The following is a 20430-nucleotide window of genomic DNA, read 5'->3' as shown; positions in this document are numbered from 1 at the left end:
TGTTTTTGGCAGTGCTAATGTTGACTTAGACATGTGACTAGCACATTGTATTATTCACATTCTGTCGCTGTATGACATTACCAGAATTCCCCAAATGCTGATTAGTTTCATCAGTGATGCTGCTTAGTGGGGAAAAAATTTGTTGCTTGGGGAAACTACTTCAATAAAATCATGAATGATGAATTTTCATTTTTATTTAATCCAAAAGGTTTTTTTCATTCAAATATAACCAAACTGCAAATGTAAACAAAACCTAATATTTATTCTGCAATTGTAAATAAAAGCTTATATTCAGAATGGCTGTGTGATTATGAGATGTTATAGAGTTGTCTAATGCTGGCTAGACCAATTTAATGCTGTATATTTAATCAGTAACAGTTTGGTTGCCAGGATGTGCTGCATAATCAGGGTAAAGAAAAGTGTTTCCTCCAGGAGCAATTTTATTTTGTTTAGAAACAACTAGATAAGATATCCATATCGAAAAAGGAAATGAATTACAGTAGAGATTACCAGGCTGATTTCTGTCTCTCTCTCTCTCTCTCTCTCTCTCTCTCTCTCTCTCTCTCTCTCTCTCTCTCTCTCACACACACACACACACACACACATTTAATTGGCTTAATTACTAATGTACCTAAATCTAACGCTAACCAAAAACTCAGTAACCAAATGGAAAAAAAAAAAATTTTTTTTTTTTAAATGAAATGAATAGTTTTCCTCCTGCATAAAGCCACCTAGTGTGTGCACTGGCACTGGGATCCCCCAGGACAATTGTACAAAAGCTTCTCTGAAAAATAATACAGGCATTATTAAAAAATGTCCCCATTTTGCTTCGTAGCAGAACTGTGTCCAGATTTATGGCAGATTCTGGCAGCTGTAAATGAAAAATGATTCCATTATCCAACAGCACAATGTTTTCCTTTAATTCCGGAGAATAGTGTTAAGCCACATACAAACAAACAACAAAAAAACAAAAAACAAATGATCAGGTAAAAACCTTCAAGTATACACCATCTAGTTTCCATTTAAATGTCAGTATTAGTTTGTGACAGAAAAAGCTCCAGAGCCCTTTAAACAATTGAATGCAATCTGTATCTATTATCCTGTAACTACTTACATATAACACAGTGCATAAATATCTATTGCTGTGCTTATAAGAATCTACACATACACACTGAAAATGACTAAAATGTCCCACTGAGAATAAATACCTTTAATTATGTTATGTGATTAGCATTTTCTCAACTGGGATACTCAGTAAATTTGAGCAGTAATATTATAATATATTATGTTTTGTTGAAATGTTGAATATTCTTACAAAAGTTGCAAAAATAATAATTAATAATAAATGTCACATTTTCTTTCTTTCTTTCTTTCCTTCTTTCTTTCTTTCTTTCTTTCTTTCTTTCTTTCTTTCTTTCTTTTTAGATATGCAAAACTGGTAGGATGGTTACTTCAGCTGTAGGATTCTACATTTAACCTTAAAGTGTTTTCTTACATGTTGCCTTAAAGAGTAATGCATAAATTATATAATTATACAATTTTTGTTTAGGTAAGGTAAATACACATACTGAGATTTATATGTATATTTAATCTTTAACACAAAATATGTGTATTTGTTAATGTATTTAAAGGCATTGTTCATTGCTCATTATAATTATTGTGAGAAAACCTACAGGAATGTGGAGAACATGTGAAATTCTACACAGACAGTAACCAGAGCTCATATCTAATCAGTTTAGGACCTGGAGCTATGATGGAGGAGCAAAACCATCTGCTGTGTCACACTGTGGATCCTTACTATAGCATGTCATTTGACAGAAAAAAATCAGAGCATATGTTATTAGACTATACAATCCAACAAAAAAAGAAAAATCTACTGAAATCTGCAGGTTAGGCAACACAATTATAGAAACAAGCTAGAAATTTGTTCTAAAGACATTTTTCATGGTGGCACTTTATGTTGAAAAACCTATAGAAATGTTGTGACGTTATTTCCACTTCCAACTTCCAAGGTTCTAAACCACTATTTATCTCCTGATATTGATCAATTCAGGTATATTGAGTTAGTTAGCTGCTAGATCTAAACACACAAGTCACCAAGGGTGCTGTACTGCAGATTATTGACACTGTACACACAAACTTGCTTGGGTAACTGTACATGGGTAACTGTTCATAGAATTGTTTACTTCTTGTGCTCGTCTTTGATATGTCCACACAAAAGTATGCTTTTTTTCACAAATAAATATTTTATCAGATGACTCTGATGCCAAGAATATGTAATGACAAGAATGTTTATGTTTACTATGAGATTTAGCAGGTCAGTCAAGCCTGAGTGAAAGACGTGGGTGGGAACAAGGAACAATGCTGGGAACTGTTACATTGCACAAGATTTCACTCTATGATATCTAGAGTTATCGTATCATATGATATATAGGAGATGAGTTTAGGTTTAATTTTGATTTCGTAAACTATTAATGTCATTGTAAACACAGCCCTCCACACACACATTCTACTCACTGAGTCAGAGCACTCGGCTCAGCCCACCAAAAAGAACAGACTCTTTCGACTCCTTATCGGCTCTGTCCCATTTTCTTTTAAAGTAGTTTCTTCCAAAAGTTGTTGCCGATCGATGGCACGTAATGTGCAACAAAATCTTATTATACCTCGCGTTTATTGTAAAAATATTTCGAAATATGCACAATGGTTCAGTTAGGCGATTCAGCTCTACAAGCTCACCTTAAAGATTCGAATCAAAGAGTCTATTCATTCGTGAACGACACATAAGTGGCATGAAACGCCTGATGTCGCAGTCTCAAGACAGTCAAAGGAATCATCTGAAGCTGAACCGACTTCGTTACTAAGCTTGTTGGCAACCAGCTAATATTTGCATTCATATCTAAACAGACTAGATTGGGTAATGTATAGATAGTGCTTTGTGAAGCAAAATGCTACGGGGGCAGTTATTTAGCTAACTAAACGTCAGTTAAAACATTTAGCAGCTAACTGTTGCTAGAGTTGCGTAGTGTTAGCCAGCTAGTTAAGGCGTCTTTAGACTATATAGACGGCTGTTTTAAGAGATTTATATATATAGGGCAAAATTAATCTAAATGCATCGAATGGCATCGTAATACAAGAGTTTAGAAAGCAACTCTTTAATATGAGTTCTTTAGAGGAATTGTTAGCCACTTGTATATGTAGCTAGCTAAGAGTAGCGACACTCCAGCTAACCAAAGCTGCTCCGAGGTTTGTTTTGAAATTACTAAAGGGACAAATCTACCAAGGACTAAAAACAATGGAAACCACGAGCACAAAAAATATTTATGCAAGTCGCAAAAGGAGGAAACCCGCCCTGAAAAGGTAACAATACTTAACTCTTCAGAAAAGCTAATGTAAAAGGCTTCTCATGATTAGTTTGGGTCTCTGTCATACAGACTCTGACTCTGAGGTTAGCTTTCAAGCTTCACTGTCTGACGAAACGTATTAGTAATAGTTAGTTATAACGAATATTACTTCTGAATTCTGTAAATAGTTTGTTACTACGTCGTAATAAGCATATCATATGTCATATCATATGTCATATCATCTGTCATATCATATGTCAGTAGCGCTCTCATCCTTATTGCTTCTTTATATGCTAGCTCTGGTTAGCTAACTAATAACCAATATGTAATATTTCTTAAAAGTTTATTTCCAAGCATTAAGGTGTGCTGTCTATTAGGATAAACCAGTTTAGTAACATTTACTAAAAAACGTTTATTTAAGACAGTTAAAAGTTTTGTTAACATCTGTTTGACCCTCTATTTGACCCCCTTTTAGCCACCAACATACACATACTGAGACCTTCAACAAAGTTATTAAGTGACTGTTACACAGTATTTGATATAAATCTCATTATCGTTATAATTTTTTGACTTTGGGGCTATATGTGTAAGGGTAGCTTGTGACTTTGGACTAAGCTTTTTCTAAAAGTTTTTTTAGACTCTTATCTCCTTTCAGCTGCAGTGTATTTCATACCTTTTGGAGCTATTTGTGGCTACTTGCTTAAGTTGGGTTTCCTCATTAACTTGCTAACTTTGTTCTCTCTCACTCCTGCACTTTCTGTGAGTTAACTATTATCTGTTCTCTTGCTCAGTATCGCACACACACACCTCTCAGGCCCGTTCTTCTCTACTCAGCTTGCAATATAAGATGGACTCTGCTAACATGCATACACAGGGGCTGCATTTTCCTGTATATCATTTGACTTAGCACTGGTCTTCAGCCCAGCTCCACAATCTCCTGTCTTGTGGGCCTGTGGTTAGCGGCTGAGTGGTTTAGTGGTCTCCTTTAGTACACCACTGCTGATGGTTGTTAAGCCTAATATGTTCTGGACAACTTTGCCACTGTCTTATCTTCTACACACTTTGCTGTTTAGCAATCCAGTGGTTACAAGGCATTAGTGCTGCATTCGACTTGATGCTATAACTTATAAGTCTTAACTTCCAAACAGGAAAAGACAAAGAACACGCTCCTGCACACAGAGTCAGAGTAAATAAAATAGTTCCTCTTCCCTTTAAATGAGTTAAACAGTATGTACATGCACTACATTTTACGTGTGCTTTAGCGCAATGAACGTACAGACACATTCACATGTTAAATCTATATCATTATAATGTTTGCTCTTTTGTGGAGTTAATATAAATCACATGTCAACAATTCACAGTGCGCAAACTGGCATTGAGAAATCATGACTTTACTTCTGTTTCACATAAATGCATCACAGCTGAGAACTTAAAAAAATACACGACTGTCCAGTGTGCACAGTGTGTGAGGTCGCTCTGGACATGAGTTTTATCATACATAGTTACTAAGTATTTAAACCTCATTTTGATTTTTCCCCTCCCTTTTGTCAGTGTGAAAGAGTCTGTAGTTGAACCTGCAAAGTCAAATCCCTCTAAGAGGCACCGCGATCGACTGAATGGAGAACTGGACCGGCTGGCCAGCCTGCTGCCTTTTCATAAGGATGTCATCGCTAAACTGGACAAACTGACAGTTCTCAGGCTGAGTGTTGGATGTCTGCGTGCCAAGAGTCACTTCAAAAGTAAGTGCACAAACCAGACAGGATTCATTCAGCTGCATCAGATTTATTTTGCTCCTGTGAGAAGTCAGATTCACATTTTCTCATTTTCACTTCCACACAAAAATTTTAATGCAGTAGAATTGAATGAATGGTATAATTCTTTGGCAATATGCGCTAAAAACAATAGAAAGACAATAGAAGCTGATTTAGTGTTATGTTTCCTGTCATGAGGAAATATTGCAGTTTCCGTGTTGTCAATTGTTTTATGGTAGGGCAGGAGTTATTATTTGCTTTATTAATCATACACAAAATACTCCTTTACGTTTTTTCCATGATTTTGTTGTAGGGTTCAGTAATGTAGCAGGTGTTAAGTCTTTGTCTTCTTGGAGGCATGAATCAGTAACAAATTCTGCAACAAGTCCTAATGGATGAACTTTATTTATGTAGCATTTGACTCACAAATGAAACAGTTTCGCAATTTCAAAAACTACTATTATGGATTTGTGGAGTCAGTCGCATGTGATTCTCATTAGTGCCACTTAATGAATGAAGCTGTTGTATATATTTTTAAGTATTTTGTGGAGTTTCATTGGTCTACATCTTCAATATACTTGATTTGGTTGCCCGGAAGTCCAGATATCTAGGATAAAAAAATTAAATGAAAGCAATTTAACTCAAAAACACAATGAGTGAATTATATGTATTACAGTATATGGAAAAAATGTGTGCTTTAATCTTTATATCTTCTTTTATGTACTCAATGTCTTTTATTGTTTCCTTAACATGCCTCTGCTGATGAAACAGATAATGTTTTTCTTCACCATGGCAGAAAGCGTACAAGCTAATATTTTGTCTATGCACTATGGTGTTCTCTTATTTCACATAAAGAAGAGTGTAACTCAATATTGCTTGATGAAGTGCTGAAAATTGAGGTAACTGCATCTTCCACTACTTGTTCCACATTATGATTTTGGAAATAGTGTTCAAGTTAATAACTTTGCCTTTTAAAAATAGTGCCTACCCACAACCAGCTCGCATTCTCGCTTTGCAGTCTGCTGGATTTGGCAAAAAAAAGAGTTTGTGCTATTCAGAAATCAGGGAGCATGTTGCTCTTAAACAAACATATCAAATGAAAAGATTTATCCATGGGAGTAGAGTTTGGATGTTGGATAAGTGAAGTAAATAAAATCCCCCCGACAGATATATCAACAGGTGTATCCACTATATCAATGTGGGATATTTCAACCAAAGCTCTTTTATTGATTTTCTTTGAAAAGTTTGCATATTATTTGGTTGTAATGGCTGTAAACCTTCCTTTGGTCTTGGAGTACACAGGACAAATTACGTAGTGTTTATTTGTGTCTTTTTTTCTTGGTGAATGCAGCAATAGCAAGTGACTGACCAGATCCATTGAACATGCTGGTTTTACCTCGTAGGTTAGTGTCCTGGCAAAATCTCTCAGACATGGCTGGGGATGTAGCATCCTTCTGATCCTCCTCTGTGGATAAGTAGATATTAAGCCAAAAAGAAGGCTGAAAGCTGAATGACACGAGTCTCCACAATGCATCGTCTCAGCTCCTCATTTGTTGATTTGTCTACTGCCAAGTGCTTAAATCACTTAGAAAGGAGTCCAGACTGTTTTCTTATTATGTTTATCAGAGCACACTGGATGTGGGCTACAACATGACTAGCTAGATGGTTGGTCTGTGTGTTTGGATTCAAATTACACTTTAAACTAGGGTCTAAATCTGTCATGTACACTGTGTGCTAATGGGCACTGTAGTCCTGCCAGTGCTCCGGTTGTTTAAGTCAAATTCTACATTCAGTATGTGGCCATTGTCAAGGCAGCAAGCACATTTAGGGTAACTACAGAGTATATAGTGGACACAAAGACAGAATAGGGGAATAGGGGAGCTTCATATTAGTAAAAACCCAGCAGCATTAGTAGACGTCTGTGATACACAAGCCATCTGTTATCAGTTAAAGGACAACCGCTCAACCACACTAGAGGCACTTGTTAAGTGTCAGCTAACCTAGCAGATTAAGCAATAAACAGCATATTATATCACATAGAAAAAACTCTTAAACCACGTTAGGGGCGGTGGCTCAAGCGGTTAAGGCTCTGGGTTGTTGATCGGAGGATAAGGATTCAAGCCCCAGCACTGCCAAGCTGTTGCTGTTGGGTCTCTGAGCAAGGCCCATAACCCTCTCTGCTCCTGTACCATGGCTGACCCTGTGCTCTGATGTGAAGAAAGAACTTTGCTGTGCTTTAATGTATATGTGAAGGCTAAAGTAAAGTCTATATTGTATTCTACTGTATATAGCCATAGGAGAAACCCAAAGAAAATGTATTACAATAAATAAGTAAACAAACGTCAGTTGCTAAGAAAAAGAAGTGCTGCAAATTCTCAGAGTCTGAGCAGGTCACTATTGAGTCAGGCAGAAACCAGAGGTGGCTGGCAAATGGCATGAGAAAATGGCCCAGCAGGATTGCTCATTCATGCCTGAGTTTCCTTCATGGGCCCCGAGAGCCACTGATTATTGTTGTGTGTTGTATATGCACCATTATGCCTGATCTCATGAGAGTTGTCCTACAGAGTTGCGTGAGTAATCTTGAACAGACTCTGTGAACTTTTGGCATTGCAGAGGAGAATTATGAAAGAGTTTGGTACTCACCGTCTCTAGCGCCATACTTTGACCTGTTTCACTGAACATCAGGGATCCTGCCAAGTCTTGATGTGAGCCAGTGGTGCCCTGCTCAAACCCATTGCATGCAAACGCTGCAGAGAATCCTGCTGAGATATGATCTTAATGTTTTACTAGCACACATTTCCTCTTTTATACAAGCCTGTTTACTAAAGAGTCTAAAAGCATTTATCATATCAAACAGCAAACTGGGGTCTTGTTACATATAGCTTTGTCTCCTCTGTAAATGAATGCTTTTTTGCAGAATGTGCTGTAGAGCGTATAAAACTTGAGATTGTGTCATTACACCACAGTGGATCTGTTCTATTGTCTCTAAGGCTGTGACAAAACTTTTTTTAAATTGACATGTAAAATCTGTTAATTACTTTTTTGCATAATAACGATTTTATGTTCCAATTATAGCGACTAAATTAAAATAATAAAATTTTTTTTGTCTCTCTATTTAAAAAAGCACGAAATTATAAATAGAATACATTCAACAGACCTAATTAATCTAATAAGCTGTTTTACTCTCAAGTAGTTTATATATTTACTAAACCTACACAAATTTCTCAATCTGTTTTCATTATGTAATCATAACGTTTATTGGTATAGTCAATTTTAGATTTGAGATTTTAGGTGTTTTCTTTTTAAATGACTGCCCATCATTTATTTGCTGTTATAGAAGGCAGCTCGGCTCGTACACTTGAGTTAAAAACGTCCCAATTTATAACATTTCTGGTGTTGTTATAGATACTGCTGCTGTACTGAACATCAGCACAGCCGTGATTACCTCGATCTATTCTGCCCTCTGATATTTAGTATAACAGCACTCATGTTTTATTTATTTATCCCAGAAAGAAGAGAGCATGGCTTAACCTTTTGTTTTCTACCGGTCGTACTTTCAAGGGATGAAATAAAGTTGAGCTGTAACTCTTTTGTTCTGTATTTGTTTTGACCTCCGGAGGTTTAATACTTTTGTTGTAAGTGAAAACAGTTGGTCGGTTTCTTTAGTTTACTAAAATGAATAAAGCTATACCTTACCAGTATTTAACGACCTATTTCTTTATATCCGTGGTAACTGGATAGAACGGTCCTATATAGTGTATATGAGGAGTGCTGTGTGCTGCAAAGAAACAACACAAGAGGTGTTTCTCTTGCCCCAACAGCTTTAGTATTCAGCAGTGACACATGGCCTTGCTGCCTCAAAGCTGCACACTGTCACCGCTTTATTCTTTGGCTTGGCTTACTGCCTGAGAAGGGCTTTGGTTGTGAAAGAATGTGTGAGTTTCCTCAGATGTCTCTGATAGTGGATCGGTGAGTAAATGCCCCCGTGTGTGTGCATGTTTCCTTACATGTACACTCTGTCAAGTTTGAGACTAAAAACTGTGACAGGCATTTGAAGCCATACCCAAATTAGAAACTCAGGAAGATCAGGTAAGTCCTTCTGTATCATTAATCCATTTGAAGTTTGGAATTTTTTTGTAGAGATCGGAATTGTTAATTAGACTAATTAGTCATGCTTTTGCTTTCTTGCTTTCTTTCGTTTATCTGTATAAAGTTGTTTATGTTTCGGCCTATCCTACAGCTTGTCATACAGCGATATCAAAATAAACGGTTCACATTATCTGCTGCATCCAAACTTTGCACATTGCACTGTGGCCTTGGTTTTCAAGATCTGTTGTGCATTTTTTTTGTAGACAGCAGCTGAGAATATTATTACGGGTTCAAACACTGTTATTCGTGTTATGTGCCTTCTCATCATCATCATCAGCAGCAGCAGCAGCAGCAGCATATTTTTCTTTACTAATAAAAAGCATGTGTTGGCAGGGACTGAATAGCTAGACTTGAAACTTTGTGACACTGTTACTGGTTGCAAAGTGCATTATTGTGACCTGTCGAAAAAGTACATACGCCTCCTTCTTCTAATTGGTTAGATATTGGTGGTCAGCCAGTGACCATCATGTTTGTGACTTTGATAATAAGTTACCAAATTGGACAAAACTTTGGCTATGACTTGTGTTGCTATGTCATTGCATAATAGGTAAAAACGTCTGACTAGTTTTTATTTTCTCTTGATATGTTTATCCGCCACTTCAAATCATCAAATTATATGAGAGGTTTGTGAGTGTTTCTTGCACAGTTTTGTGCTCCTGGTTCTAAAAAGATTGTCTCTCGTTTGTGAAACCTAACCAAGCTGACTAGGAAAATAGATCCTATTGACAGCAAAACAGTCCCATGTGAGGGTGAATGAAGTGCATTGCCTTTAAAGATACTGTAAATTAATCTTTTTTAATTCACAGTGGGGAAAAGCGTTTTCTTCCACTGTTATTTTATAAGACAGGAAGAAAAAAATGCTGGTGCTGCTATGTCAGAAATATATCATTTTTCCCTAAATGTTTTCCAAAACTTCAATCATTACACCATAAAACTTTACTTAAGGTGTTAACCAATATATTAAGAAACAATAATTGTTTCTTGGACATATTTAGGACTGTTTTTATTTGAAAGCATCATCATATAAAATGATAATAATTTTATATGAATCATATAATCGTTTGTTTGCCATCTAATGGAATTGAATTGAAGTCAACATCAGGTAGCCTACCCAAGAAATTATAGTCACAACCTGTCCCTGCAGAGACATATACTGCATTTGAGTTTTCTGGTAACCGCAGTCCATAAATGGGGTAGGAAGTGGTAGTTGAGATGATTACCCCAAGCTGACAAGTTGAAATCTCAAATCGATGGGGTGAATTTTGTTTGAACTGGGTGTAGATGGGGAGTTCCAAGCAACTTTGCATTGAACACAGCAGTAGGGAAGACACCCACGTAGCGATAGCTTACATCACAGTTTGTATTAATCCGGTGAAAACTTGGAATTAGTTGGTCTTTATAGTGTTGTGCCATGCTGTGATTTGGTGCCAGTTGGGTTATTCGGTTTGTCACGGTTTTGATTATATTTGTGACAACCAGCATCATGTTCCTTCAAGTAAATGAACTCATCCATCTTGCAGATCTTGCCTGAACGGATTCTCCTCATTCGACCATATTGCAGGTTAAAAAATAGGTTTATTTTCCTGTTCTAGGCTTTGTAATGTGTGTGCTAGAGCTTCTGTAGACATTGAACTTTCTGCTTTCAACACCGCACCATAGGCAAATAAAGCATCAACCAATTTGCTATTTAAGATTTACTAAGTGGTATTGCCACATTAAAAACAAAAAGGGGCTGTATTATTATTATTATTATTATTATTATTATTATTATTATTATTGTTATTATTATTATTATGTTTTGTTCTGGGAATAAATAAACTGATTAGACTAACACAATGTAGTGAACATCAGCTCCAGAATTATTGGCAATTTATGAGCAAATATTAACATATAACATGAAGAACACATGCAGTAGAGTGATGTTTTGAGCTTAAACATTTGAGGACATTACAATCTTTAATTTTAACCTTTGAAAGGCACAATTAATAATTGACAAGAGAAGAACAGCACTGAGCCTCATTCTAGCATTTCTAAGAACAGTTAGACAGGAAGTTACAGGGATCTTGCACCATGCCTCCAGGCAGAACGGACAAGGATTCGTAGTTAATTACATCAGTGATTTAGTCAAAAAGATAAAATCATTTTGTATAAATCTGTAAAGTTTGTATGCTCCCGAATTTTCAAATAATAATGGAATAGATTGGACCACATTTTCAGCCATTTATGTCCTTTCTCATACGTCAGTTTGTGTTTTCTCTTCAGGAAGAGCCATTATCTTAGGTACAGAGGTACTCATCTTATCACTTGTGTTGTTTTTAGCTGTCCTGAAAACCAGCAGCTCTAATCAACCAGCAAACATTGACGCAAAAGCACATGTTCAGGAGTTGCCAGAAGGTGAACTACTGTTACAGGTAATCTGTAGCTCTGCTTTAACTAATATCATTTTATGGCACTTACTGCTAAAAATAAAAAGAATGAAGACTGATTAAAAACCTCAGGCCCGAGAGTCATCCTCTACTGGTCCCTTAAACAAGGTTATTACACTTTAGTTCTATGCTTTTATTATATCATTTCAAATGGTAAAGCTTTCTTTTGATAAATGTGCCTCTTAGATAAAGGAAATCTGTAATAAATAATAAATCCAAAATAAATCTTATATTATTGAGTGAACATACCCTCATCTGTTCATTACTATCCTCATGTTCAGTATCTGTCACTGTATCTGTTATAGTCTATCTTAAATCTCCTATCCATGCTCAGCCTCATTTCTTCTTGTTTAGGTCATAAATGGATTTGTATTGGTGGTCACCGCTAACGGCACAGTTTTTTATATCTCTTCAACTGTGCAGGATTATCTCGGGTTCCAACAGGTTAGTCTCAGTTATGCTATAAAGCTCAAACCTGTGCTTGTATTTTTGCTATCATGTCACTTAACGTCTGGATATTATTTATTCTTTTTACAGACAGATATCATCCATCAGAGTGTTTATGAGCTTGTGCACACAGACGACAGGGCGGAGTTTAACCGGCAACTAGACTGGGCTCTTAACCCCAGTAACTCTGCAGACACTGGGCAACAAGTCCAAGGTAAAAGTAAAAATGATAGGGCCTTTTACTTAATACGTAGCAACCAAGTTAAAGCCAAGCTGAGAACCCTTTTTATACTGCGGAAAAAAAAAACACAAGGAGAAAAGGGAAACAGATCCAAAGCGTTCTCAGTGGTTCTTCTTCAGGGATTTTCTTCCAAGGGTTATTTTTTGCAGTGGCAGAGTTTTTTTAACCATCAAGTACAATATATATATATTATTTACTTAATTACTGTTAAAATAGTTTCATTATTTAAATATATTTAATATAATATTGGTTTATTATTATTTTATTATTTTATAATTATTAACTATTATTCCTGAACTATTAACTCGTAACACTTTTTTTTATCAACAATAGAATCCATTTTATGTGTAGTCTTGTTTATATATTTATTTATTTATTTAAATATTAAACCCAGGGCTTTGATTCAGTCACACGGGCTATTTATTCAAAAATAAATATGAGACCTTTGGAAATTTTGCATTGAATTTCACTGCTGTAACAGATAAAATAAATGACTTTGCAGATTCCGCAGGATCCCCAAACCCCACTGTGATCTCAGTGCTTTACTACATAAGGGTGCGCTACATAATGTAGGCTGTGTATGGAGCTGATAGGTGTTTGTAGCTGTTATGAATTGTTCACATGCTTTTTTTTTTTTTAACGATTGATTCATTTCATCCTTCCAGATTACTGCTTGAAATAGAGTGCCAGCCCACTTATTTTAGAGAAATGGAACGTTGTAAAACTTTCTATCAGAGCCTGCTGACATAAAGGCTGTCTGCCAATTTAGAGTTATAGATTTAGATCTAGATCATTTATTTAGATTATAGATAATAGCTATATGCAGATTCTGAACAGCAAATACGTTTTAGATAGCTTCATACTGTCATATTGCATTGATTACCATGTGGCTTCAATAAATAATATCAATCACTGTGGATATTTTGAAAGCAGGATTTTTTTTTTCCCTGCAGATACAGAAGGTTCACAGTTACACCATACATATTACAACCCTGAGCAGTTACCTCCAGAGAACTCTGCCTTCCTGGAACGAAATTTCATGTGCAGGTTAAGATGTCTACTGAACAACTCATCTGGCTTTCTGGTAAGTTGAAGAAGAATAGAAATAAAAAAAGGAACGTAAGATACTGGAAAATATACTTATGCAGAGCAGTTTAAAAGGTGGAAAATATGCCTTCTGACTCATTCTGTGTCATAAATAAGTAAGAAGAGAAACAGGCATCCTTGTAACGAATTGAATCTTGTTCAAAACTATGGTTACCCTTCATGAATTAACACACCAGCTAATTCTTTCTTCGTCGGAAATAAAACTGCACCCTCTGAGCCTGAGGCATACATGCAGACACACTAAAGTAATATAATTTAACCCTCCGAGGGACTAGGGGAGACCTAACCATGTCAGCAAAAACTTCTGACAGCAAAATAGAGCCAATGTATTTTGCTTTATTTTGTTACACGGAATGGCAGTGTTAGTAAATCAACGGATTGCTTGGTGCCTTTGAAACAGTGCTTCATATCTGTAACATGTGCAACACAAATGTGCTCTAACCAAAGCCAAAACTTTTATTAAGCACACTCTAAACTTGTTCAGGATTCCTCTTGATGATTATTCTCAGAGTGTTCTGACACATCACAGACATTAACAATATATTTTTGCGAAATATTTTAGCCCAGTCCTAATTTTAACCATATTAAATAGAAATTGTAAACCATTACACATGTTGCTGCATGTAATAATAACACTCACTGTCATTCACACGGCGGTTCTGAGGCTTTAAACTTCTAAGTTCTGGACATGCGGTAACTGCTAGGAAACACAACGTTTTCCCTGCTCACTTATTTCAAGGGGTTATTCCAAATTCTGTTAGGAGGAATTATTTTTTAAAACTTGCGTAACAAACAGGGAAACTAAGAGCTAGTTTAGGTGTTTCAGGAAGAGCTAAGGTTGTTTCACCTGTCGATTGAAGACAACCAGTGACTTAACTCTTCAGACATCTAGGGGAGTTTCAAGTAGTATTGTAAGACCTGATGACTTGTAGAATCCCTTCTCCTGCTAAGTTTGAGAGATGTGACAGTAGGGGAATCCTGGCTGTGTAATGCAGGTGTAGTCAGGACAGAAGTGAAGGTCTAGTAGATTTTCTGAATCTTCTCATTATAAAAGGTTGGCAAATACCTCAGCAGTGAGGGAGGATGAAGCTGGTCGGAGCCGTGGGTTTGAGTAGTGAAGAGGTGTTGATGTTGTGGAGCTTTCGAGGACCTTGTGCAGAAGCTTAAAGCTTTTCCATGTAGAAGGCAGTCTTTGCAGAAGTCTTATCTGAACAGAATTTTTGGACAGAAGTTTACGGTCTGCATGGAGTTGTGATTTCTGCCACTTCCTCTATGCTGAACTTATTTTTCTCTGATCGCTGCACAGCACATCTCACAATCAAGGAGCAGGACAGGACGTTTAGTTTCCTTTGTTTAGTGGACGGAAGGCAGAGGAGGTCCAATGTTAAGGAAAGAGAGGAGAGTAAAGGGCAGGGAGGAAAAGGAGTCAGGGAAAGGAAGAGATGAAATAGTGTAGGAAGCTACAGAGGAAGCAGAGATAGAGTGGAGGTTTTAACAGGTAGGAGAGAGATGCTGGAATTACTTTTTTACTTTTATACTACAGCAAACTGTTCTGCAAAAATGGATAGATAGCTTATGTTTGATAAACTTAATGAAAGTACTTGACTTGATAAAAGTAATTGTGGCTTGTGCAAAGGTTACCCTTACCCTTCTAAGTCAGTACTTAATAACATGCCCTTTGGCATATATCATACATTGCAGGCACAGTTTGTAGTAGGATAGCAGTCTTTCTCCTTTTTGTGTACTGAATTTTCAACCACTATTGCAGGATTCCGAGATATTATAAGGCCACCTACATATTTTCAGTGATGTTCAAGTCAGGGCTTGTGAAGGCCATTCCAGAAATCTTCAGGTTGCTTTTTTTTTCAAGTAGTTCATGGGGGATTTTAGGTATGTATTGGATCATTGTCCTGTTGCAAAAGCAGCCTCTTTTCCTGTGCTACTGGCTGCCACACATCCCTAAAGCATAACAGATCCATGCTGCTGCTAGCAATGAAAAGCTTTTTTCTCCACACATACCTTTGATGATTGTGGCTAAATAGATGCATTTTAACAGCAACCCACAGCACCTGATTTCAAATTGTCTCTCGCTTATCTAGATGTTGTTTGCATACACAATCAAGCATTCACCTTTGTAATGGATATGCAGTAAAGGATGAGTTAAATGAGATCTTTGACAATTTTAGAGGTCCTTCTAGATAAGACTTGACAGCAAGAAGGGGTCCAAACTGTTAAACATGCCACAATTCCTGTTACTATTACTATTGCTTATTATTATTACTAATTGCTGTTTTATTTTTTATATGTTATTCAAGTACCTGTTCATTATCATTGATTATGAACTTTTTTGTACCATGCAAGCCTTTTTGCTTCTTAGGTTTTAGCCTATTATTTATGATTCTTTCCGTCATTTGTATGTGGGCAAAGGTTTAAGAGTGGTCGTTCATTCGCAATGTCTCCAAGCTGCAGTAACCAAACCGTACTTTTAATGTAGTGCCACAGTGGAAGATAATCACTATTACCACCTTTTGCAGATTTCAAATGTTTCAGTGTAACTGTGATATTAGTGTTTCGCTGTAAGGGCTGCATATGACAGCTTTTCAGATGACAGGTAATGCTTCTGCAATGCAAGAATCTTTGCCACTATTTATATAATTAAATGTGAATTTCAGCTCTTAACATTTATATCCAGTATATTACCACATAAAAGATTTTAGATTGGAAAGCCTATCAGTTTTCCATGATAGTTTACTGTAATGTGTAGTTACTGATTTTAAATTAGCAGCACTGTTGTACTTTCCCTCTAATCACAACTGTATGTTCTTTTGGTGGCTAACGTGGCTGACACGCTGTCTGTTGGCCTTGATATCCGCAGGCCATGAACTTAACCGGCCGTTTAAAGTTCTTGCACGGGCAGAATGAAAAGACTCCAGAGGGCAAACCCATTCCACCTCAGCTGGCCTTATTTGCCCTGGCCTGTCCAGTTCAGCCTCCCTCCATTCTGGAGATCCGTGCCAAAAACTTCATCTTCAGGACCAAACACAAACTGGACTTTACACCACTTGCATGCGATGCCAAGTGAGTGACACACTTCATTTAGCACTTGTGACCATTTTAGTGGATAAGTTTTATTCCTTTTTGTTTTATCGTTGTTTATGTATTTACTTATTACTTTTTTTTTTTAAATCTTTTTTATTTTAAATGCATAAGCGCTTTTACCTTTTCCTAGCAAAAGCATTAGAATTTTTATTTGCACATTTAATCTAGGATTCTCTGACTTTAAACTTGAGAGCCGCTGCACGATAAAAATGTCATTTATCACTTCTGTCCTATCAGGTGCTCATTGCTGTTAGTAGCATTCTACTATCTACAACAGTACAGCAGTCATGCTGTCTACACCACCCTGACTTATCCAGATAATAACTCTTTTGCCCTTGGATTATTTTTTGCCTTTTTTATGTGTCTTCTATTAGGCCATTAGTTTGTTTCTGTTTGTCTTTGCACAGAGGGAAGATTGTGCTGGGCTACACAGAGGCAGAGCTGTGCTATCGTGGCTCAGGCTACCAGTTTATTCATGCAGCAGACATGCTACACTGTGCTGAGAACCACATACGCAGTAGGTTTCTGGGCTGCTGTTGCAGACATTCAGTCATGCACCTCATATGATATCAGTCAAGGACATGATGGTCTCTTGTCCTGTGCTGTGTTTTAAATTATATTACGTGGAGTAGCATAAAGAGTAGCATTATTTTGTACCCTATGTCAAAACCTGGGACTCTTTTGGTTGTCCTGATATATTCAAATAAAATAAGCATTAATACTTAAACCTTATAATAAGTATACTCTATTATTTTTTCTCCTCTACAGTGATAAAGACAGGTGAGAGTGGTTTGACTGTATTTAGGCTGCTTACCAAACAGAGTGGCTGGGTTTGGGTGCAGGCTAATGCCAGACTTATCTACAAAAATGGCCGACCCGACTTCATAATCGCTTCTCAAAGAGTACTCATGTAGGTCCCATTCATTTTTTTTTGTTTTTTGAGTGTAAAGATATATACAACAGACAACATATTCAAATCCATTTTAATACACAAATAGTCACATATTGTTTTCTTGCAGGGATGAAGAAGGAGAAGAGACCCTGAAGAAGCGTAGCCTTATGCTTCCCTTCAGCTTCACCACAGGAGAGGCTGTACTGTATGACATGTCCTTTAGTGGCACTCCCTCTGGCCCAGAACCTATTGCATCTGTTGCTCCAGGAGACAGTAACCAACTGAAACTCCCTAGTGGGCTAGATCCCAACTCTCTTCTTGGCTCCATGCTAAAACAAGATGAGTCTCTGTATGTCTGCCCTTTAGGTTCAGATGTGCCGAGCGCTAGGGACCACGAGGAAGAAGAGGACGAGCTTGGTGGGATCTTTTCTAGTAACTGGCAGAAGAGCATTCTTTCTCTCCCTGAGACCCCTCTCTTTAAACCAGATCCTGTCATTAGCTCTGGAGGGGAAGAGAATAACTGTGAACTCATGAACCTCATGGGCAGTCTGGGGATCACCCCAGAAGACTTAGAGCTCCTACAGCAAGAAGAGCTGTTCCTTAACATAGAGCTGGATGGTCGATATGGCTTTGAAGACTTTACTGATGAAGTTCTCTCCTATGTCCAAGACTCTCTTAGGAAGAAGGTGGACCTTGTACTTCCCAGCAGCTTTCAGGCCAATCTGGAGGAGAAGTGTCTCCCTAGTATTGCACCTCAACCCCAGCCTCCATCACAACCCCCACTGATCCCATGGTCACAGGGTCAGCAGCAATTTTTACAAAGTCCTTTATTATCACAGTCCCAGCAACAAAACTTGTCATTTCTTGACAAGCCTCCAGAGCCAAAGATGCAGCAGTTTATACCAAAGCAATCCTATTTACAATCTCAGCAATATACTTCTATGCAAGATAGGCAGCAAAATCATCAGGAGACCCTTGAAGCACTGAATCGTCTGCCCAAACAGCAAAGCTTAACACAACCTGGACTTCAGATCAAGCCACAACAGCAGCCATGTCATCCAGTGAACCACAACCATGCATACCAACCAGAGCTTTCTTGCTTCTTTTGCCCTGAGAAGGAAGTGTATCATACATTGAAGCACACTGAGATGAATAGAAGTGATGGTGTTAGTGTTACAGAGAGCTCCATAGCTGAGCAGCTGCCAGCTGTCTTACAGTCTGGATTGCAGCATCCTGGAAGCTTTTATCTGGAAACCAACCAGTTGCCTCAGGGTCTTCCATATAAGAACCAATTAAACACTGTGTCCGTGAACTGCAACCAGGAATTTGATCCCTCCTACATTCATGCAGGTAACTCACATGTGGGTGAGTATTTGGAGGAACTGCTAACCTGCTTGGATACTGTGGGTCAGGAGAAGCACGGGCAGTTTGGAGAGCTCCATGGAGGTCATACTCTCTGTGCACAGTCTAGCCTTGATCATAGCCTGCTCCAGCAGCCATACATAGGCCAGGTAAGACGGTCATGCATTTTACTAATATGCATCTTTGAACATTTTTTGCAAATACCACATGCATAAATGTAGGAATATTTTGTAATTCGTCAGAGAAAATCATAAATCTGAAAAATGTTTATGTTGGGCTCCTGAGTGGTGCAACAGAAAAGCACTCGCCCTAGTGTCAGGAGCCAAAGGGAGCAGGATTGGCCATGTGCTCTCTTTTGTGACATTAGCCAAGGTAGATAAGGGAGAGCTTTCTGGTCAGTGCAAATTTGTTGTGGTTGTCCGATGTGTGGATTAATGACCTCAAGGGAGAAAGCCAGCAGCTCGAATGCCCTTGTCAAATGACTTGCAAGGCTGTTGTTTTTTTTAAAAAGCATGTTCTTATACTTGCTATTATAGAGTTAAAAAACAAGTCTCCTGTCGTTTATTTTAGAATCTTGCACATGGGAATCTGCAGGGGAGCTTTGGAGAGGACGGTATTGAAGGCCTCGCAGCACAGCCTCCTCAGTGTTCTAGTGACAACAGACCCTACCCAGACCTGTCCCTGGGATACATGTGAACATACAGCTACATACATGTGAGTAGTGTAGAGCAGAGCATAAGGAGCTCACAGCCTAGCAGTGCTAATGCTGGGAAATGTGAGGGTGAGATGCTCAGTCAGGACACGGAGCAATAATAGAAAAAAGTACAGAATAGGAAAGAACAGAGACAGAGGGAATAGGAGTGGGAAACAGGAAGTGTGTAAGAGGTTCTGAGCAACAGCAGACAAGAACAGAACTTGAAAGGTGCTGGATGTATTGAAAAGGAAAGGCAGTGCAAGAAAATACCTGAGAGAATATGTGAAATATTATCCTGTGTGTCAGATTAACTGATCTGCGAAGTAAGCCCAGCCAGATCCAACTAATGAATAGAAAGTATCCCCCATGTGTGTGTGACAGGTGTGTGGGGGTGTATCATAGAATGTGGAATAGTCCTAACCCTTCATCTGCAGTCACTTGATCATTTGTTCAACCTTCGTGAAGTTGATTTCTATCATCCGCCTATATACAGTGGTCCAAAATGTTCCTCTGGGACAAAAATACAAAATGCAAAAAATAGTGCAAAATGTCAGATAAGAGGAAAAAATCCATATAGCACAATCAGTTACAGAACAGTGCAGGTCAGGGCAGGTCTGTTTTATTTTTTATGTGTGTAAAACTGCACTTATGGAATAAAAAGCTAAAGCAAATCCTTTGAGTAGCTGTAATGACAAGTAAGCCATTATATTATGAAAAGTTTTACGCATTAAGTTTTTTAATATGCAAAATGATATAATGTCTTTAATTTACTTCTGATGTGGACTGCTATTTTTCCAGGTTTTTTGGAGATAGGTGAGGCCAAATATTTTACTTGGGATTATAAAATTGTGAAATGTTCTTTTTTGTAAAGTGTGATTTTCTTTTTTTTTTTTTTTTTTTTTTTTTTTAACAAAGCAAGTG

The 20430-nt window shown here is 37.6% G+C and overlaps 1 protein-coding gene and 1 long non-coding RNA gene across 3 annotated transcripts; one reads left to right on the top strand and one right to left on the bottom strand.

The window, feature by feature from the left end:
- Window positions 1-2771: 2771 nt before the first annotated feature.
- On the top strand, window positions 2772-20430 carry ahr1a (aryl hydrocarbon receptor 1a). Of its 2 annotated transcripts, XM_060870484.1 has the most exons (12): window positions 2773-2914; window positions 3266-3357; window positions 4893-5080; window positions 11561-11652; window positions 12022-12111; window positions 12205-12328; window positions 13309-13439; window positions 16338-16540; window positions 16969-17078; window positions 17330-17471; window positions 17581-18964; window positions 19386-20430. In XM_060870484.1, the coding sequence occupies exons 2-12, from the start codon at window positions 3293-3295 to the stop codon at window positions 19509-19511; spliced, it is 2655 nt and encodes an 884-aa protein (XP_060726467.1). In that variant the 5' UTR covers window positions 2773-2914; window positions 3266-3292; the 3' UTR covers window positions 19512-20430. The 2 variants fall into 2 exon arrangements, with proteins under 2 accessions (XP_060726466.1, XP_060726467.1); XM_060870483.1 differs by having other exon boundaries at window positions 2772-3357.
- LOC132846000 (uncharacterized) lies at window positions 5553-7855 on the bottom strand. Its single transcript, XR_009648456.1, has 3 exons — window positions 7736-7855; window positions 6489-6557; window positions 5553-5699 (listed from the first exon to the last, which is right to left on the bottom strand). It is a non-coding gene; the product is annotated as an uncharacterized LOC132846000 (long non-coding RNA).

The sequence above is a fragment of the Tachysurus vachellii genome, chromosome 5 (genome assembly GCF_030014155.1).
Source record: "Tachysurus vachellii isolate PV-2020 chromosome 5, HZAU_Pvac_v1, whole genome shotgun sequence".
Lineage (NCBI taxonomy): Eukaryota > Metazoa > Chordata > Actinopteri > Siluriformes > Bagridae > Tachysurus > Tachysurus vachellii.
The sequence above is the reverse complement of the archived record's forward strand: the minus strand, read 5'-3'. Positions and strand labels throughout refer to the sequence as shown.